Below are 22,532 nucleotides of genomic sequence, written 5' to 3' on the forward strand. Positions count from 1 at the left end.
CTAACTCCAGACTCCGTTCCTTTTATCTTGCTGCACCATATGCCTGGAATAGACTTCCTGAGCCGGTACGTCAAGCTCCATCTCTGGCCGTCTTCAAATCTAAGCTAAAAGCCCACCGTTTTGATGCTGCTTTTAACTCCTAGCCCTTATTCACTTGTTCAGAACCCTTATTTCATCATCCTCGCTTTAATAATCCCTTATCTCTTGTTTGTCCTGTTTGTCTGTCCTAATTAGATTGTAAGCTCTGTCGAGCAGGGACTGTCTCTTTATGTTCAAGTGTACAGTGCTGCGTACGTCTAGTAGCGCTATAGAAATTATGAGTAGTAGTAGTAGTTCTTCCACTCCACTTGTGTCCCTCATCTTTCTCTATGTTTCACGGAACCTCATGGATCAGTGGAACTGCAAATTCTTATTCCTAATTCATTCGCAAATAACATGTTTCATTTGTCCATAAATCATTTTGGCCAAAAGTTCACTACTTCTGAGCCCAGGCACCCCAGCCATGTGTCCCTGTTTTGCTGCAAGAAGGACAAAATGGAGTCAGAAAAACTAAGTTTCAGTACATCATGAAGACATTAGCATAAAGAGACCTACTATTTTTGTCACGTCTGTGGCCGTGACCCCTCTCAGACTCACCTTATTTCCTGTGGTCAGCTTCTGAGCTGGCTTCTGTCTGTTCTTTGTGAGTTATTTCTGTCTCTGTCTCTGTGTACTGGCTGTATTAGATTGTCGGTGTGCTGTCACCCGTTCCAGATTTCAGCTTAGTCCAGTCCAGATCTTCCAGGCTGCCCGACCCTTAGTTGCCTGGTGATTGTTGCACCTGAGTCTGAGCTGCCTGCTGGGCTTATTAGCCATTTGGAACCTCTCTGCCTTTGCCTTTGCATTGTGTCTGAGGCCCTGGTATGTTGGTGCTTGTTGCACTTCTGCTAGTCCAGTGTTTGCCTGTGATTCCTGCCTGTTTCTAGTTAGTCTGTGTTTAGTTTAGGTTTTGCTTGCTTTCCTTGCCTGGTTTCTTGTTTGTAATTCTGTGTTTGGTTTCTGTTTGTCTGTGTTCTGGCTTTGTGGCTGCTTGCAGCTTTTAGTTCTGTGTCTTGTTAGTCAGTGTTTTGTTCCCTGTTTCAGTGGCTGCTTGCAGCTTCCAGTTTCTGTCCCCTAGCTTGTCCTGTCCCTGCCTTGGGTTTTATTGTCTAGCCCAGTTTCCTGCCTTGCTGCCCATGTTCCTTCCTTTCCCCTCTGACACTCAGTCCCTGCGCTGCCTTTCTGTTATCCAATCCTGCCCTGCCCTGCAAAGTCCTGTCGGCCACCTGAAGCTGGGAGCTCAATTCCTGGTGGAAAGTGGCCAGGTATAGGTGAAGCCTAACTGCGTGCCTGAGATTTGCCTAGCCTCCAGTGTGGGGTGGTTTCGCCTGCCACTGCCGCTCCTCGGCAGGGGCCCAAGGGCTCACAACCCAGTTTCCTGTTGTGAAAACGTGACAATCTTCTACTGTTTCTAGAGCTTATATTATTCTCTGAAGTAACTCCTGAATAACAGGAGCCAAAACCCCTGAAACTACAATTAACATAATAAAGGGTAGTTTGAGAACTCCGTTACAATTGTAATTTGCTTTGATGTTTGATTAAACCATAAGCAGAAAAACAAAGAAGAAAAAACCTTTGCACAACACCAAAAGAAAAAAAAACAATAAAAAAGCAAAGGTGACAAAGAGGAGTCCTAAAAGTTGAATTCCATTTGAATGCTTTATTGCACTGAAAGAAAGACTCTACAAAAATTTGTGTTTCGGCCAAACGGCCTTCATCAGGAGTCTGTCACAACTTGGCATCAAATAAAATGATCCTAAACATGAGCATACACATTCATAGAGATACGGCAAAATGAGAAGAAAAAATATGGCACGAGCGCCCAAGCTTATCTTAAGAAACATAATCCTACAATCGCTGGTATCAACAATACAAGCCATATCTTCTCTTTGGTCTTTATCAAAGAGATGTCTCAGACCATTTCTGGTTACCGGTGATTTAAAAAAAACTGAAAGATGCCTCTCACTTTCCACCTGCACTTAAAAGGGTGGAAGTAGGGTCTACAGTCAAATATGGTAGGAGCCTCTTTAAAAACAACGACAATAATAAACAGTGTCTCAGTACTACTAGGCAAAAACTAGCAGTTGTAACTTTCTTGTTAAAAAGTCAGTCTTCCTAATAGCTACTAATGGTGCATTATTTATATAGAAATGCACCAAGGAGAAGTATCTCCCCCATCCCTGGACCACAAACTCAGACGTGAACACTGTCTGCCAAGGGGGAAGGTAAGGCAGGAGCAGAAAGGCATTAGTGTTGCAGCTGCTAAAGTATCAGAAGGGCAAGGTAGCAAGCATGTTGCATCAGCCTCACAAGAAGCCCAACCCCCACTGGCACCATTAAAGGGACTGCAGTTTAGCAGACAGGAGAGCAGCACTAGGACTTCCCTTCTCCTTAGCTACCATACTAGGACAATCTCAGGAGAGGAAGAGAAAATGTACAGACAGAAGAGCAGAACAGAAGAACAGAACGCTGAAGATTGCCCTCAGCAAACAAGCTGCAGCAAGAAGCACCATCATGTATCCCCCCAAAGCATTAGAGAGCCCCCCCACAGGAAATCTGACATCAGAGGAGCAGAAGCCCAGCCTCTTGTAAGAAGAGGATGAAGTCTGATCTTATTTGGAAGAGAAAAGATGAGTGGCAAGCCCAGCAGCTATTAGGGACAAAATGGTATTATGATAGGGAAGGTAGAGCACTGTGTGTGTCTTTTCTCAGTAATCTTCATCAGGCTTTGGACAGGGGCAAGTCTATCCAATATTGGCATCACTGGTTGTGTTTTATCTTGGTTTTACTTCTTTTCTCATAGATCAGTCTTTTTCTGTATCTTTTCAATCATCCCATTCTGCTCATCATAGTCTGGGCTAATCTAATCTTCTTCCCAGTTGCTAAAGAACCTCAGTCGTTTATGGCCCCTATTCACATTCTCTTCCTAGCCCTGTCGCTTCCTAATCTTTTCCCTCACCCACTACCTCTCTCCGCTACAGGAACTCACTGCCCATCCATCGACTTCATCACCTCACCTTCTCTCCTACCCTCTTCCTCCCTCTTGGCTTTTAATCTCCGTCTCTTTCTTCCCTCCATTTTGCCTTCCCCATTCCACTTAAATACCTCTCGCCTTCAACGCCTTCGTGGCCACACCTCTCCTACTCTCCTCCGCTCTCTTTTACTCCTTCTCTTACTCTCAGCCGGTGACATCAATCCCAATCCTGGCCCTCCTCACCAACTATTATCCCATCTCTACAGATCTCACCATGACCTCTCTAACCTCATCTCTATTCCTCTACTCCCCTCCTCTTCTCTGCCCTTCTCTTGCGCCCTATGGAATGCCTGCTCTATCTGTAACAAACTCCCCTATATCCAGGACCTCTTTATCTCGCGTCACCTCCATCTGCTCACCATAACAGAAACCTGGCTCTGCCCTGATGACTCTGCTTCAGTTGCAGCCCTCTGCCATGGTGATTATCTTTTTTCACATACTCATCGCCCTGCTGGTCGCGGGGGCGGTGTTGGACTACTTCTCTCTCCCTCCTCCAGATTTCAACCCCTTCTTCCACCTCAATCTCACTGTTTTTCCTCCTTTGAAGTCCACTCTCTCCGCCTTTTCTCTCCTCTGCCTCTTCGAATAGTGATCATTTATCGTCCCCCTGATAAGTCCCTTTCATCCTTTCTAAAGACTTTGATGCCTGGCTTGCCTTCTTCCATGATCCTTCCTCCCCCTCTCTCATCCTTGGTGACTTTAATATTCCTGCTAATGATCCTTCCAACTCTTATATTTCCAAGTTACTCGCTTTAACATCCTCCTTTAATCTCCAACTATGCTCCACCTCCCCCACTCATCAAAATGGTCACTGTCTTGATCTCATCTTCTCCTCAAACTGTTCACCTTCTAGTTTCCTTGCCTCTGATCTTCCCCTCTCTGATCACCATCTTATAACTTTCACACTTAAATCTCCTCCCTCTCAGTCCCGTCCTATCTTATCTAATTTATCTAGGAATCTTCACGATATTGATCCTTCATCTCTATCCTCCCATGTTTCAAACCTCCTCTCTACTGTGGCACCATCCACGTCTGTCAACGAGGCTGTTTCTTCTTACAACAATACTCTATCCTCTGCCTTAGACACGCTTGCACCTTTGATGACCCGCCCTATGAGGCGTACAAAACCCCAACCTTGGCTGACTTCTAATATCCACTACCTACGTTCCTGTACCCGCTCCGCCGAACGCCTCTGGCAGAAATCTCGGGCCCTTGCTGATTTCTTACACTTTAAGTTCCTGCTGACCTCCTTCCAATCTGCTCTTTTACGCGCCAAACAGGATTAGTATATCCAACTGACCAACTCTCTTGGCTCTAACCCTCGACTTCTCTTCACCACATTGAACTCTCTTCTCAAGGTGCCCCTCCCCCAACTCCCCCTTCATTATCTCCTCAGACCCTTGCTGAATTCTTTCACGACAAGGTTCAAAAGATAAACCTTGAATTCTCTACCTCGCCACCTCTCTCTCCACTAGTCCGTTCCCCTCTCTCTCCTTCCCCTCATTCCTTTTCCTCCTTTCCTGAAGTTACTATAGAGGAAACTACACTTCTCCTTTCTTCCTCAAAATGTACCACCTGTTCCTCTGATCCCATTCCCACCCACCTTCTTAATGCCATCTCACCTGCTCTTATTCCTTTTATCTGTCACATTCTCAACCTCTCACTTTCCACTGCAACTGTCCCTACTGCCTTTAAACATGCTGTGGTCACACCTCTCCTTAAGAGGCCTTCACTCGACCCTACTTGTCCCTCTAATTACCGACCCATCTCCCTCCCCCCTTTTCTCTCCAAATTACTTGAGCGTGCTGTTCACCACTGCTGCCTTGATTTTCTCTTCTCACGTGCTATTCTTGACCCACTACAATCTGGTTATCGCCCTCTCCACTCAACCGAAACTACGCTTACTAAAGTCTCCAATGACCTATTACTGGCTAAATCCAGAGGTCAATATTCCATCCTCATTCTTCTTGATCTTTCCGCTGCTTTTGACACTGTCGATCACAGCATACTTCTCGATACCCTGTCCTCACTTGGATTCCAGGGCTCTGTCCTTTCCTGGTTCTCTTCCTACCTCTCCCTCCGCACCTTTAGTTGTTCACTCTGGTGGGTCCTCGTCTACTTCTATCCCTCTGCCTGTCGGCGTACCTCAGGGTTCTGTTCTTGGTCCCCTCCTCTTTTCTATCTACACTTCCTCCCTTGGTTCATTAATCTCATCCCATGGCTTTTCCTGCCATCTCTATGCTGATGACTCCCAAATCTACCTTTCTACCCCTGATATATCACCTTGCATCCAAACCAAAGTTTCAGCATGCTTGTTTGACATTGCTGTCTGGATGTCTCAACGCCACCTGAAATTAAACATGACCAAAACCGAGCTTCTCATTTTTCCCCCCAAACCCACCTCCCCACTCCCCCCGTTTTCTATTTCTGTTGATGGCTCTCTCATTCTCGAAACCTTGGGATCACCTTTGAATCTTCTCTCTCCTTCTCTGCTCATATCCAGCAGATCGCCAAGACCTGTCGTTTCTTTCTTTACAACATCCGTAAAATCCGCCCCTTTCTTTCCGAGCACTCTACCAAAACCCTCATCCACACCCTTGTCACCTCTTGTTTAGACTACTGCAATCTGCTTCTTGCTGGCCTCCCACTTAGTCACCTCTCCCCTCTCCAATCGGTTCAAAACTCTGCTGCCCGTCTCGTCTTCCGCCAGGGTCGCTTTACTCATACTACCCCTCTCCTCAAGTCGCTTCACTGGCTCCCTATCCGTTTTTGCATCCTGTTCAAACTTCTTCTACTAACCTATAAATGTACTCACTCTGCTGCTCCCCAGTATCTCTCCACACTCGTCCTTCCCTACACCCCTTCCCGTGCACTCCGCTCCATGGGTAAATCCTTCTTATCTGTTCCCTTCCCCTCTACTGCCAACTTCAGACTTCGCGCCTTCTGTCTCGCTGCACCCTACGCCTGGAATAAACTTCCTGAGCCCCTACGTCTTGCCCCATCCTTGGCCACCTTTAAATCTAGACTGAAAGCCCACCTCTTTAACATTTCTTTTGACTCGTAACCACTTGTAACCACTCGCCTCCACCTACCCTCCTCTTCTCCTTCCTGTACACATTAATTGATTTGATTTGCTTACTTTATTTTTTGTCTATTAGATTGTAAGCTCTTTGAGCAGGGACTGTCTTTCTTCTATGTTTGTGCAGCGCTGCGTATGCCTTGTAGCGCTATAGAAATGCTAAATAGTAGTAGTAGTGGGCTGTGGCATCCCTCAAGGGCTCTATACTTGCCCCGCTTCTTTTTAACATCTTCCTTAGTTTTCCTGTCTTCTGATCCAAGAATTTGGAGTACATTCATTTTTCTATGCTGATAGTATACTGATTCCTTGTCTCCTGATGCCTTTTCTGTTAATGCCTTCTTTTCAGCTATTTCCTCTTGGCTCACCAGTAATCATTTACTTTTGAACCCATCTAAGTCTGTTGCTGGCAGGCTTTCCCCTTTTCTTTGACATCTGTGGTTAGGGTGGTGGACTTTGGTCCTGGGGAACTGAGGAACTGAGTTTGATTCCCACTTCAGGCATAGACAGCCCCTTGTGACTCTGGGCAAGTCACTTAACCCTCCATTGCCCCATGTAAGCCACATTGAGCCTGCCATGAGTGGGAAAGCGCGGGGTACAAATGTAACAAAAATAAAATAAATCTATCCTTGCAGGTGCTAGTCTTACCATGGTAAAACAATTCAAATACCTTGGCATTATACTGGTTTCTGAACTATCTTTTGCACCCCAGATTGCCTCACTTGTTAAGTCCTGTTTCTTTGTTTTTCATCACTTTTACGTGGTTCAATCATTTCTTCCCAGAAGACCTTGCCTTATGCCTTATTTATTTCAAACATTAATTATTGTAATGTCCTTTACTCTGGCATATCCTTAAAAAAAACTTCAATCCACTCAAAACACAGCTGTGAAGATTCTTTCTCTTCCAAGTAAATTTGATTGTGCAACCCCCCTTTTCATTCAACACCACTGGCTTCCTAGTCTGTCTCAAATCTGTTATAAGGTCATTTACACTATGGCTGCTTCTTACCTCTCCTCCTTTATAATGCTCAATACGCCTTTGAGTTGCTTGCTTTCCCTGAATAACAATAGACTCTTATGATCCTTCTCCTTCAGTGGTCGAATTTTCCTCTACAAGAGACATGCTTTTTTCTATACTGCCCCAATTCTTTGGAATGCGTTACCTAAATCACTTCGCTTTGAAGTCTCCTTCAGCAAATTTAAATCAGCTTTGAAGACATACCTTTTTCAAGAAGCCTACAGACTTGAGCAAGGTTGAGTGGATCTCTGCCAGGTTGATTGACCCAATTTATTTTCCTTGATTAGTTATTTTTAGTCTTTTTACCTAACATTTTAGTAGCACCCTGCTGTTCTGTTATCTATTTAATTATTGGTGTTCCTTTCTTTTAATTTTGAATTTGATTGTAAACCACTTTATTGTGTTTCCTACGAAGAGCAGTATATAAAATCTTAAACTATAAACCATTCTGTACAGATAATCGTAATGGGGTTTGTGATCCATCCCATAAGAAAATTTGGGGCCTGGTGCTGGAAAAGGTGAAGGTAGGGAGTAGGGACTAACATCAAAGAACCAGCTTCAGTCCTGCAAGGGGAAAATAGAGCTCACCAGCCATGTGAACCACAAGATCAATTTCCAGGGAACAGCTAGAACAGGGAGATCATATGACAGAGGGAGGGCCATTGATCAGCAGGGCCTCCAGTCAGGCTGGGGGTGGGGTGCATAAGGGAGGAGTTTACTGCCCTATAAAAGGAAGTGAGAGCAGAGCTCAGCCTCTCTTTGAGGACCCACACAGGACACTCACCTATCCTGAGGTGCTTTTGATGTGGGGAGGAAGGACACTTCCAAAAGGACTGCCCCCAGATGGACTATTCTTTTTCAAAAACAGGCATAGGGCAGCTGGGGAGGCCCACAGGAGAAAGGAAGGCCCTGAGAAGGGGGGGGGGGGTGCAAGAATCTGGGTTAAAAATTGAAGCACTGGTATCAGGAGTAATCAATCACTTATCAGGATCCCTGGCCAAGAGACTAAGAATTGGACAAGGGTAAGATTTTTTTTTAAGGGATTGTGCAACACTCTCACCCCCGGAAATCAATCCACCACCTCCGCCCACAGCTTACCTATCCCAGCTGAGGTTGTCTGAATCGGAAGACAGCGAAGATAGGCCTCAGGTAAGAGGCCCTGTTGATGGGAATGTCTGCAGAGGGCTGGGGCTTTTGAATCCCCAGTTACTGGATAGATCTTTGTCATCTAAAACGGAGCCGGTTACTTTGGAGAGCATTTGGCAAGCTCTCCAAAACCTTGACATTAAACTGACTAACTCTGTACAAAGGATTTCTACTCTGGTAACTACTGTTCATACTCTTTCTAAATCCTTTGAAAAATTAAAACAGACTCTGCTAATCAAATGACTGAAATAAAACATGAAGTGAGAAAGCTACAAGATTTTTCTTTGGTGACAATAAAAGATAAAAACTTAATTCATAGAAGAATTGAACAAATTGAAAATTACAATCGTAGACTGAACCTTTGTTTCTTAAATTTCCTCAAAACTCTGGGATACACTTCTCTTTAAGTCTTTAAAAAATATTTGGTAGAAGTTTTGAACTATTCTTAAGATCTTATTTCTCCAATTAATCGAATATATTATATTCCAACTAAAAAGATTCAAGAAGGAGAAAACCCGGATACTATATTACAACAACCTTTACAAAAAGAACAAGAGAAACATAAACTTAATGGAAATTCTAAAATTGTCTATAACCGAGGAATCTGAAAGAATGACTTTGTTAGTTTCATTTATATTCGAACAAGATATGGAAGCAGTAAAACATATGTTTTTCAGGAAATCACAATCTTTATTCTATGGGGAAAATATTTTGTTTTATGAGCCAGCACTAAAATAAATAAATTTATTTGTTACATTTGTACCCCACATTTTCCCACCTATTTGCAGGCTCAATGTGGCTTACATAAAGTCAGTTAATATATTTTGTTTTATGAGCCAGCACTGAAATAAATAAATATTTTGTTTACTGATGAGTTCATCGAAAGGACAGTTAGGGCCCTGTTTACTAAGCTGCGCTAGCATTTTTAGTGTGCACTAAAATTAGTGTGCGCTAAACACTCGAGTTGCCCATATGTTCCTAAGGGGGACTTAGTTTTAGCACGTGCTAATCATTAGCATGCGCTAAAAACGCTAATGCACCCTTACCGCTGCTTAGTAATCAGGACCTTTAGTTTGTAATTTAGTGTTAGATGAAATCTATAAAATAAAAGCTTGTTGTAGTTTTATTGTATCTATTTTGTCACCCCCAAGCTTACAGGTTGCATGCATAGATGCCAGCATTTTAAAATGATTGGGGGTGCCAAGCACAATACAACTTATCCATCCCTAGAGGCAAATGAAGGAGTTTGCAAAATATTGGATGTGCTCAGCACCCACAGAGTTGGCTCCTATACCTGCATGTGTGACTGTTCCTTTATTAAATGGTAGTTTGATAGTATTCTTTTTCCTTTTGGCAAATTATAACTATTTACTGAATAACTTGATTTCTGTAAAGCATTTCTGTGGCATTAATCCTTATTCTTAAATTCTCTGTCTGTTAGTATATTGCAGACCTGAAATCTTACTTGATTAGGATTTTATATCTGTGTCTGTTCAATTTCATTGGTATTTGCTTTTCCAGGACAGACCACTTGTATGCCTTCTTTATTCAGTGGAGCCCAGAGATATATGCAGAAGATACTGGGGAATCTGCTAGGGAGCCAGGGTTTGTAGTGGTGAAAAGAAATGAGGAACCTGAAGCAGGTGAAGATTCTGCCAATAAAGCAGCATTCAAAGTATGGGAGGTAAGAAGGAACATCAATAGAGTCCTGTTTCACATACTAACGCTTTGAATTCTTAAACTGATAGCAAGTGTTACAGGAAACTAAAGGAGAAATGTAGTTATTCATTAGTATGTGTGTCTTCATAAATTTTGTCTATTTTTTGGCACTCTCTCCATTTGTTTCTTTTTGTTTTTTTTGCCATCCTAATACTTTGAGCTATGAACATTTTACATATTGCAAGTTTGCCATATATGGAGCAAATTATATTTTACAAAATTAGATGGACTAAATAGTAAAGTACTTAATACGTAGTAGTTTAAAAATTAAGGAACCCTTTTACTAAATCACATTTTAACACTGAACTTTCCCATACACAGAGCCCATTCCATAAAACTGAACTTTTTTTTTCCTTTAGTGCATGAGACCTGCAAAAAAATTAATAGAGCTCTTACTGCTTCCTATTTAGAAGGTACTGTGTGCTCCCGTGATAGCAGTGTGTGTTAACCAGTTAGCACATACTAATTGAAATGTGCTTTCTGGTTAACGCAGACATATCCATTCACTGGCTAAGAAAAAATTGATTAATGCCCTCTTAGAGTGCAGAAAATGTAAAATTTCCACAGAATCATTGACTCATTTTGTGGTAAACATTTTCCCACTTCGTAAGTGTTTGTTAGGGCTTGATACCCTTTAGTAAAAGGTCTCTGTGTTATATTTCAATATGCAGTAATACACAGGGGTCCTAGAGATGCATTTAGGCCTTTGATGTGGCACTATGTTTGTGTACTTTGTGAATCTCACTTGTTCATGATTTCAGGGCTTACACAAATTTGTTTATGCAGTTAATACAGCCTGATAGTTTGTGCTAGATTTGATTCTTTGTAATTAAATACATACATATTAGTGTTGCTATACACATTTTTGCAGAATTAGTTTCTGTTCATAAGCAGAATCAGTCAGCAAGTTAAGTGGGTAATATCATCTAATGCTGACTTGAAAAAGGATTTATTGAGCATACAAAAGATTTCATATGCAGCGGCTGTCTGAATTCTTTCAACAAGGATGATGGCTCAAAACATACAGAAGCAGAGGGCATTCTAAAAATCTGTACAACAAGAAGACTGAGTCAGGTTCTTGGTTGCACTATTCTTTGCAGAATATTATGGGAAAAACTTAATTGGATCAGTTTGAGACATGTGGCGTTGTATTTTCAAAGCACTTAGATTTACAAAATTACATGTAGGGGCATTTTTTTTTGTTTTACATTTGTACCCCGCACTTTCCCACTCATGGCAGGCTCAATGCGGCTTACATGGGGCAATGGAGGGTTAAGTGACTTGCCCAGAGTCACAAGGAGCTGCCTGTGCCTGAAGTGGGAATCGAACTCAGTTCCTCAGTTCCCCAGGACCAGAGTCCACCACCCTAACCACTAGGCCACTAGAAACGTCTAAATCAGAGTTTGGATGTTTTACAAAGATGTCCAAATTCTGAACACGAAAGAAGGTAATTTTTGAAAAAGATGGACGTCTGTCTTTTGTGTTCGAAAATACTGTGGACGTCCTGTGATTTGTACGCCTTTGTTTTAAGGCCATTTTCGGGACAAAAACCCAAAAATGTCTAAGTGTAAAACGTCCAAAATCAAGCCATTGGGACATAGGAGGAGCCAGCATTAGGGCACCCTAGGGAGCACTGCAGTGGAATTCATAAAATGCTCCCAGGTACACATCTGATCATTGCTCCCTTACTTTGTGTGTTGAGTCCACCAAAACCCACTACCCCAAACTGTACACCACTACCATAGCCCTTACGGGTGAATGGGACACCTATATGTGGGTACAGTGGGTTTCTGGTGAGTTTTGGATGGCTCAGTTTCCTCCACAAGTGAACAGGTAGTGGGGGTATGGGCTTGGGTGCACCTGTCTGAAGTGCACTGCACCTACTACTAAACTACTCCAGGGACCTGCATGCTGCTGTAATGAACCTGAGTATGACATATGAGGCTGGCAAGTAATGCTCTTCAACACACTTTTTGGGGTGGGAGGGGGTTAGTGACCACTGGGGGGGAGTAAGGGGAGGTCATCCCTGATTCCCTCCAGTGGTCATCTGAGTATGTTGAACAGCTCCAAGTGATCGTCTAATGTTTTTTTTGTGAGACCATGTATGACGTCAATTGCTTGGACCTGTTCAAGACCAATGATGACTTGTTTGACCAACTCCATATATAGGAAACAATAAGTTCCAAGAGTGTGGTTAAGGTCTTAATGAGGTCTTTTCCTCTGATTTTTATTTTTAATGATCAAAAATGTTGAGAAACGTAAGAAACAATATTTAAACAAATAAAATACAGGTACCATACTAAGTTTTATAGAGGTATTCTACTATTCAGATATACAGTACTGGGATCCATAGATTTGTTGGTTGTTAATACTCTTACGTTCTTACATAAGTATTGCCACACTGGGACAGACCAAAGGTCCATCAAGCCCAGCATCCTGCTTCCAGCAGTGGCCAAGATCCTGAAAAAGTTTGATACATTTTATTATGCTTATCCCAGAAAAAAGTAGTGGATTTTCCCCAAATCAATTTTATTAATGGTCTATAGACTTTTCCATTAGGAAGCCATCCAGACCTTTTTAAAACCCCGCTAAGCTAACTACCACATTCACTGGTAATGAATACCAGAGTTTAATTACACATTGAGAGAAGAAACATTTTCTCCGATTCACATTAAATTTACTACTTTGTAGCTTCATCGCATACCCCCTAGTCCTAGTATTTTTGAAAAAGTAAACAAATAATTCACATCTACCTGTTCCAGTCCACTCATTATTTTATAGACCTCTATCATATCTCCCCTTAGCCGTCTTTTCTCCAAGCTGAAGAGCTGTAGATGCCTCAGCCTTTCCTCATATGGAAGTCGTCCCATCCCCTTTATCATTTTCGTCGCCCTTTTCTGTACCTTTTCTAATTCCACTATATCTTTTTTTAAATGCGGTGACCAGAACTGAACACAATATTCGAGGTGAGGTCGCACCATGGATCGATGCAAAGGTATTATAACGTCCTCACTTTTGTTTTCCATTCCTTTCCTAATAAGACTTAACATTCTATTTGCTTTCTTAGCTGCCGCAGCACACTGAGCAGAGGGTTTCAACGTACCATCAACAATGACGCCAAGATCCCTTTCTTGGTTGGTGACTCCTAACCGTTGAACCTTGCATTAGGTAGCTATAGTTTGGGTTCCTCTTTCCCACATGCATCACTTTGCACTTGTTCACATTAAATGTCATCTGCCATTTAGACACCCAGTCTCATAAGGTCCTCTTGTAATTTTTCACAGTCCTCTCGTGATTTAACAACTTTGAATAACTTTGTGTCATCAGCAAATTTAATTATGTCATTAGTTACTCCCATCTCTAGATCATTTATAAATATGTTAAAAAGCAGTAGTCCCTCACAGACCGAAAACTCACACTAGAAAGTCACGTGAAAAATACAACAAAGAAAATGTTCCATTTCATGTGGAAACTCAAAAGAGTAAAACCTTTCTTCCCAAGGGAAATATTCCACAGCCTGGTACAATCAATGGTGCTAAGCCACCTAGATTACTGTAATGCCATCTACGCCGGATGCAAAGAACAAATCATTAAGAAACTCCAAACTGCCCAAAACACAGCAGCCAGACTCATATTTGGAAAAGCGAAATACGAAAGTGCCAAACCCCTAAGAGGAAAAACTACACTGGCTCCCACTAAAAGAACGAATTGCGTTCAAAATCTGTACCCTGGTACATAAAATCATTCACGGTGGGGCCCTGGCATATATGTCAGACCTCATAGACTTAACAGCCAGGAACACAAAAAGGCCAGCATGCACATTCTTGAATCTCTACTACCCCACCTACAAAGGACTTAAATATAAATCAACTTCCATATCATCAAGCTGATCAATCCATAGACTGGTGGGTTGTGTCCATCTACCAGCAGGTGGAGATAGAGAGCAAACTTTTGCCTCCCTATATGTGGTCATGTGCTGCCGGAAACTCCTCAGTATGTTCTCTATCTCAGCAGGTGGTGGTCACACACAGCAGCAGCTCTGGCTAGGCCTCCAAGCCTAATTTTTAGGTTTTGTTGAGTGCCTGGGGTTGAGGGCTCTTTTGAGCAAGTGCAAACCTGGTGGTGCCAGGTCCCTCCTTTTCTCCCCCCTCCCGCTGGCTCCGTTAAAAAAAAAAAATAAAAAAATTTTGAACGTCCTTAAAGGCGTTTATTTCGACGTTTATTTAAACGTTTATTGCAGCTACTCACTGGGACACCAGGTCGTTACAGCTCGGAGCGGACAGCAGGTAATTTTTACCTTTTTATAGCGGGCAGGGGGTTCCCCGATTTATCTCCACGTGGCATATGGCGTCGGAGGGCGAGGGCGTAAAGAGTCGCTCCCCGGATCGCTTGGGCGCTTCTAGAGGGGATGCGGGGGTCTTAAAGCCTGATTCGCCCTTGTTGGGTGACAGTTTCGTGGCCGATGAATGTCCCGGTCCTTCCTCCGGCGTGGCGATTTTTCCCGCCATAAACACCCATCCCCCGCTCCTCGCCTCCGCCATCTTGGCCGGCCACGCGGCTCGGACGGCTTCTTCTTGGGCCGCCCTTGAGGTTGGAGACATTAATGCCATGAACGCCCTTAATTTGGGCGACGGCACAAAAGCGGCTAAAGTTAAGCGCCGTTCTTCCCGCGCGGCTCCTTCGCGGAGTGTCGCGCCGGACGCCATTTTGGATGCGCAGCATGTCTCTCCCCCCGCTCTTGCGAGCGCCGGTTGAGGGTGCGTCTAGGGCTGTTGCCCAGGCTGCGGAAGTACACAGTCTGGGGGGTTTCTCCCCCGAGTTTGTTTTGCTGCTGCATCAGGCCTTCCTTATGCAAAACGCTGCCCCTGCTCCCTCGTCTGGTAAAGAGGTTGAGGTTCCCAGAGGTAAACGCCCTCGGGTTGATTCCCAGGCCTTGGAGGACTTTTTCTCCTCCGATGTAGATGAGGGCAGCGTATCTGAGGTCTCCCAACGGTCCTTTGCGGATTCCTTGGAGGAGACGGATCCCCGCTCGGATGGAGCGGATGACCCCTCTGCAGCGCGGCTTTTTAGCTCAGAGGATTTGTCCAACCTGTTGGTACAGGCCATGGACACTTTGAAGATTTCCTCTCCGGAGGACGTCTCTCCCTCAGCCCCTGTTGGCTCTGCCATTATGCTGGGGACGAAGCGCCCGCCTAGAACCTTCCACGTGCATGATGCCATGCACACCTTAATTGCGGCTCAATGGGATGTCCCGGAAGCGAGCCTTAAAGTGGCTAGGGCTATGTCCCGCCTCTATCCTTTGACTGAAAGGGAACGTGAGGCCTATCTGTGGCCTACCGTGGATTCTTTAATCACTGCGGTGACTAAGAAAACGGCGTTGCCGGTGGAAGGTGGCACGGCCCTAAAGGACGCCCAAGACAGAAGATTGGAGGCGGCCTTAAGGTCGTCCTTTGAGGCAGCTGCTTTAAGTTTGCAGGCCTCAATTTGCGGCTCCTATGTGGCCAGGGCGTGCCTGACGATGGTGCAGCGGGCTTTCCCCTCGGATCTTTCCTTGAGGGCTGATTGGCCGGCCCTGGAATCGGGCTTAGCCTATTTGGCAGACTTGCTGTATGATGTCTTGAGGGCCTCAGCGAAAGGCATGGCTCAGTCAATCTCTGCGCGGCGGTGGCTTTGGCTGAAACATTGGTCTGCTGACCACGCCTCTAAATCCCGCCTGGCTAGATTGCCTTTTAAAGGCAAGCTGCTCTTTGGGGTTGAGCTGGACAAAATCGTGACCGATCTTGGCACGTCTAAGGGCAAGAAGTTACCAGAGGTCAGGGTTCGGGCTAGTACTCGCCCTGGTACCTCCAGAGGACGGTTTCAGGAAGCCCGTCGGTACCGCCCGGGCAGGTCGGGCTCCTCTGCCCCCTCTTCCTTCAAGAGGAACTTCTCCCCCAAGCAGCATTCCTTTCGCAGAGACCGCCGTCCCGGAGGTGCTCCCTCCGGTCCTCCCCCAGGGTCTCGTACCCAATGACGGGGCCTTGGTCCACGCCCCAGTGCAGATTGGAGGACGGCTGTCCTCGTTTATGGGCGAGTGGACCACAATAACTTCGGACGCTTGGGTGCTGGAAGTCATCAGAGACGGCTACAAGCTAGAGTTCTGCCGACCCTTAAAAGACGGGTTTGTACTCTCTCCCTGCAAGTCTCCGGTCAAAGCTGTGGTAGTGCAGCAGACCTTGAACAATCTGATCCGCCTGGGGGCGGTCGTTCCGGTGCCAGAAAATCAGCTTGGCAAGGGATGTTACTCCTTTTTCTTTGTGATACCAAAGAAAGGAGGTTCTGTCCGGCCTATCCTCGACCTCAAAGGGGTCAATCGGGCCTTGAAAGTGCGGCACTTTCGCATGGAGACCCTCCGCTCTGTTATAGCGGCAGTGAAGGCAGGAGAGTTCCTGGCATCCTTGGACATCAAGGAAGCGTACTTGCATATTCCCATCTGGCCTCCTCATCAACGCTTTCTGCGTTTTGCAGTACTGGGCCGACACTTCCAGTTCAGAGCCCTCCCGTTCGGGTTGGCTACTGCTCCGCGGACCTTCTCCAAAGTAATGGTGGTCATCGCGGCCTTCCTGAGGAAGGAAGGAGTTCAAGTCTATCCTTATCTGGACGACTGGTTGATCCAAGCCCCCTCTTATGCAGAGCGCGGCAAAGCTGTGAACCGGGTGGTTGCTCTTTTGAGCTCCCTGGGGTGGATCATCAACTGGGAGTAAAGCCAGCTGCGCCCGACTCAGTCCCTGGAGTATCTGGGAGTTCGATTCGACACCCAAGTGGGCAGAGTGTTCCTGCCAGACAATCGGATTGTCAAGTTTCAGGCTCAGGTGGACTAGTTCCTAGTAGCCTCTCCTCTTCGGGCTTGGGACTACGTGCAGCTGTTGGGCTCTATGACGGCCACGATGGAAGTAGTGCCCTGGGCCAGGGCTCATATGAGACCACTACAACAATCTCTGCTGCTGCGCTGGACTCCGATGTCGGAGGATTATGCTGTGCGCCTTCCCTTGGACCCAGCAGTGCGCAAGGCGCTGAGCTGGTGGACGCAGACAGACAAGTTGTCTGCAGGAATGCCTCTGGTGACCCCGGAGTGGATTGTCGTCACGACAGACGCCTCTTTGATGGGCTGGGGAGCCCACTGCTTGGGAAGGACAGCGCAGGGGCTCTGGTCTCCTGCAGAGGCAAGTGGTCTATCAACCTCCTGGAACTCAGAGCCATTCGGTTGGTGTTGTTGGAGTTCATCCCGGTACTGGTGTTGAAGCCTGTACGGGTCCTGTCGGACAATGCCACGGCTGTGGCCTATGTCAACCGCCAGGGAGGTACCAAGAGCGCCCCTCTAGCCAAGGAGGCCATGAATCTATGCCAGTGGGCGGAAGCGAACCTGGAACAGCTGTCAGCGGCCCACATTGCCGGAGTCATGAATGTCAAGGCGGACTTTCTCAGTCGCCATACCTTGGAGCCCGGAGAGTGGCAGCTATCTGCTCAGGCGTTCTTGGGCATCACGAAGCGCTGGGGCCAGCCGAGCCTAGATCTGATGGCGTCATCGGCCAATTGCCAAGTGCCGCGCTTTTTCAGCAGAGGACGGGACCCTCGATCCCTGGGAGTAGATGCTCTTCTCCAACAGTGGCCGACACAAGAGCTTCTCTATGTGTTCCCGCCCTGGCCCATGTTGGGCAGGGTGCTAGACTGGGTGGCAAAGCATCCCGGCAGGGTGATCCTGGTGGGTCCGGATTGGCCCAGACGTCCCTGGTATGCGGACTTGATCAGGCTCTCAGTCGGCGATCCTCTGCGGCTGCCAGTGGAGCAGGGCCTGTTACATCAGGGTCCCGTGGTGATGGAGGATCCCTCCCCCTTTGGTCTTACGGCCTGGCTATTGAGTGGCAGCGTCTGAGAAAGAAGGGCTTCTCAGACAAGGTCATCGCCACTATGCTGAGAGCGAGGAAGCGCTCTACTTCTACTGCTTACGCCAGGGTTTGGCGTATCTTTGCAGCGTGGTGTGAAGCAGGCTCACTTTCTCCCTTCACTGCTCCAATTTCTTCAGTGTTGGCGTTCCTGCAAGAAGGTCTGGAGAAAGGCCTGTCGCTCAGTTCCCTGAAAGTTCAGGTAGTGGCTCTGGCTTGCTTCAGGGGCCGCCTGAAGGGTGCTTCCCTGGCTTCGCAGCCAGATGTGGTGCGCTTTCTCAAGGGAGTTAATCACCTGCGCCCTCCTCTGCACTCAGTGGTGCCTGCGTGGAATCTCAACCTGGTGCTAAGAGCATTGCAGAAGCCGCCTTTTGAACCCTTGTCGAGGGCATCTCTGAAAGACCTGACGTTGAAAGCAGTCTTTTTGGTGGCTATCACTTCAGCCAGAAGAGTTTCCGAGCTCCAGGCACTCTCATGTCGAGAGCTTTTTCTGCAGTTCACTGAGGCAGGAGTGACTATTCGCACAGTGCCTTCCTTCCTGCCCAAGATTGTTTTTCGCTTCCATGTGATTCAGCAGCTCTGTCTCCCTTCCTTTCGTAGGGAGGTCTACCCAGAGGAATACTCTGCTCTCAATTTCTGGATGTGAGACGAGTCATCATCAGATACTTGGAAGTGACCAATGATTTCCGGAAATCGGATCATCTGTTTGTCCTGTTTACAGGTCCTCGTAAGGGTCTGCAGGCTTCTAAGCCTACAGTGGCAAGATGGGCAAGGAAGCCATTGCAGCGGCTTAGGTGGCCGCGGGGAAGGCCCATACCTTTGCCAGGCATTACCGCTTGACTGTGGCTGCTCGGGCGGAGGCCCAGTTTGGAGCTTCAGTGTTGCGGTCAGGGATTTCTATGTCCCGCCCTGGGTGAGTACTGCTTCGGTACATCCCACCAGTCTATGGATTGATCAGCTTGATGATATGGAAGGTAAAATTGTGTATCATACCTGATAATTTTCTTTCCATTAATCATAGCTGATCAATCCATAGCCCCTCCCAGATATCTGTACTGTTTATATTCTGGTTGAATTTTAGGTTCAAGTTTAGCCTTCAGTTACTTCAGGAGGACTTCGTGTTCAAGTTCTTCTTTCACTTGGATTCTTCAAGAGTTGAGACGAGTTTGTGTTACAGTGAGCTGCTGCATTCGTCTCCCCTCCGTTTTACGGGGCTGGATTGAGACTTAAAATTCTGCCGGCACTCCCTCCCGCTTCGTGCGGCTGTAGGGCAGCTTTGTACCCCTCCCGCTTCGGCGGTGTTAGGGTCAGTCAGCTCCTCCCGCGGTTGCGGTTGCAGGATAAGCCAGATCCCCCCGCATCGGCGGGTGTGGTGTCTCTCCCCCGCTCCGCGGGGATGAGCTGGAAGGATTCCCCTCCCCCACTTGTGTGGGGATGAGCTGGGTTAATTCCCCTCCCCCGTTTCGGCGGTGGTGAGCTGGGCAGAGTGTCCCTTCGTGGGTGTAATTCTCTAAGTGCTGAGTCCTGCGGATGGAGCTTTGATATAGACATACTGAGGAGTTTCCGGCAGCACATGACCACATATAGGGAGGCAAAAGTTTGCTCTCTATCTCCACCTGCTGGTAGATGGACACAACCCACCAGTCTATGGATTGATCAGCTATGATTAATGGAAAGAAAATTATCAGGTATGATACATAATTTTACCATATGCATCCAGCTTCTCCTACATTAGCACGCAACTATGGAATGCACTACCAAATGTCATAAAAACAATACATGACCTAACAACCTTCCGAAAACTACTAAAGACCAACCTGTTTAAAAAGACATACCACAATGATCCATCCTAAATACCGGACAACAAAACTCTACCAGAACCAGACAAAACCGAACTCTCTATACCTGACTGCCTCAGTCATTCTGCCACTAATGAACGTTAATGCACTATCATCTTATTTCTCATGCCGGAAATGAACTGACTATCTAACTCACTCTATAATTTACTCTATTATTTATGAACTTTAATGCAATACCACTTTGTATTTCTCATTCTGGAAATGGCGATCGCCATTCTGTCATAATGTAAGCCACATTGAGCCTGCAAAAAGGTGGGGAAATGTGGGATACAAATAATAATAATAATTTACACAGTCAATATTGGGGTAATTGAAATCATCCATTATTATCATGCTGCCCAGTTAGCCTCCCTAATTTCCGATAACATATTGACATCTGTCTGTTTGTCTTCCACTATTTAGGAAAAGGATAGTGATAATAGTACACTCATCACTATCCTTTTCCCCTTTACACATGGAATTTCAATCCATAGGGATTCCAAGATGTGTTTTGTTTCCTGCAGAATTTTCAATCTATTTGATTCAATGCCCTTCTTAACATACAGTGTAACCTTTCCACCAATTCGATCTACCCATAATTTGTACCCCGGTATGACAGTGTCCCACTGGTTATTCTCCTTCTACCAGGTCTCAGAGATGCCTATTATATCTAACTTTTCGTTTAGTGCAATATATTCTAACTCTCCCATCTTATTTCTTAGGCTTCTGGCATTCACATATAGACATTTCGAACTATGGTTGTTGTTCCTATTTACATCATGACAGTATTAATTTGCAATCTTTTGTCTGATTTTTATTTAAGGACACCTGATCTACTATGGTCTATTTTGCAACCTCACTTTCGGGATACCCTATCTTCCCTGTTTTGGTAATATTTTTAAAAGATACCTTATTCCGAACCATATGCTTTTGAGTGACTGCCTTTTCCCAGGTTCTAGTTTAAAAGCTGCTCTATCTCCTTTTTAAATTCTGATGCTAGCAGCCTGGTCCCACCCTGATTAAGGTGGAGCCCATCCTTTCGGAATAGGCTCCCCCTTCCCCAGAATGTTGCCCAATTCCTAACAAATCTAAAACCCTCCTTCCTGCACCATCATCTAATCCATGCATTGAGACTCCGGAGCTCTGCCTGTCTCTTGGGCCCTGCGCGTGTAATAAAAATGTGGGATAATGTGAGAAAATGGAGAAAAGGCTATTGTAAATACTGTAAAGTGCTATGAGATTACTTGACATTACAGAAACTTCAGCAGTAGAGGTGGAGGAAACTTTGAGGTGGTTAAAACATGCAGACGGAAATCGAACATACAGGGAAGATGAATAAACAGAGAAGCTGAATAACCATACTATTGAACGATCGGTGATGGGCAAGAGGGAAGTAGAATAGGCTAACAAAATAGGTTCTTATCTTTAAAAAGACCTTTGTAGGGTGTAGTATCTAGTATGGCTTCTAAACGCTACTGGTCTGCAGGAAAAGCAACACTGTGTGCAAGTATGTTTAAAAGACCGTAAAAAGGCGCCAAAAGGAGGCTCATGTGCAATGGATGATTTGGAGGAAGACAGTACAGAGATTATCTGTGATATTACAAGGCGCTAAGGATGAGGTTTTGGAAATAGCCTCTCCCTTTTTTCATTCATAGTATTTCTATCTTGGGAAAAATGTAGGGAATGTAGAAATGAACAGCTGTTAGGCATAAATAGAATGAATGGCAAAGACGGGAATGTACACAGGACTAAAACTGTGGAACAAAAATGAGTGTATCAGTGGATGTACTTGCTGTTGAAAATAAAAATATGAATGGGTGGTAAAGACAGAAGTGTGAATGAACTAGAACTGTGAGATAAAATTGATTGTATGAATGGATGAACCAGCCGTTGGGAATAAAAAGTAAAAAAATAATAAAATAAGAATATATGAATGACACCCTTTGGAAATAAAAGCAATGAATCAAGTAGATGGTAAACACAGGAGAATAAATGAACTCATACTGTGGACGAAAAGCGTGTTATCTGGATCAATGAACCATAGGGGATGAAAATTGGACAATCGAATGGATGGCTAAAACAGAAGTATGAATGAACTCAAACTAAGGAATAAAAAAGCAAATCTCTTTCATGCAGATTCATTGTGGATAGCCTGAAAACCGGAATGGCAAGGGGGTATTCCAGGACCACCTAGGGAAACACTTCTCTAGAGCCCAGTGTAATATTTGTAGCACCGTCTTTTCATAGGTGGGTTAGGGCTGTTATGATGTGGTAAGTTTTCAGTATATGTTTTGGCAGTGGCGTAGCCAGACCTGACTTTTGGGTGGGCCTAGAGCTAATACGGGTGGGCACTATGGGGCTGATATTCATCCATCGATGGGTAGCATGTTTAAAGCCTGCTGCCAGCGTCGAACTCGTAAATTCAATGCCTCACCGTAGCCAACGATCAGCATTGAATTTCCAGTTGCTTCTTTGGCAACCGGAACTTAACTAGTTATTAGTTAACTATTCTGTGCTAACTTGTTAAGTTACTAGCAGTTAGATAGTACCGCATATATAGCAGTCCTATTTAAATGCTGAGGGGCCCTATTACTAAGCTGCATAAGCATATATGCGCGCCCAACCCGCACCAAAATGGAGTTACCACGTGGCTCTTGCGGTAATTTCATTTTTGGCGCGTGTCTGATACACACATCCGAAA

General features: G+C 45.3%; 1 protein-coding gene across 2 annotated transcripts in view; it reads left to right on the plus strand.

The window, feature by feature from the left end:
• OXR1 (oxidation resistance 1) overlaps nt 1-22,532 on the plus strand; it is a 388,442-nt gene that overhangs the window by 242,939 nt on the left and 122,971 nt on the right. For both annotated transcript variants that reach the window (XM_030217988.1, XM_030217996.1), the window contains exon 9: nt 9,874-10,036. In XM_030217988.1, the coding sequence (XP_030073848.1) occupies nt 9,874-10,036 (163 nt within the window). The remainder of the gene's footprint in view (nt 1-9,873; nt 10,037-22,532) is intronic.

This window comes from Microcaecilia unicolor, chromosome 1 (assembly GCF_901765095.1).
Source record: "Microcaecilia unicolor chromosome 1, aMicUni1.1, whole genome shotgun sequence".
Taxonomy (NCBI): domain Eukaryota; kingdom Metazoa; phylum Chordata; class Amphibia; order Gymnophiona; family Siphonopidae; genus Microcaecilia; species Microcaecilia unicolor.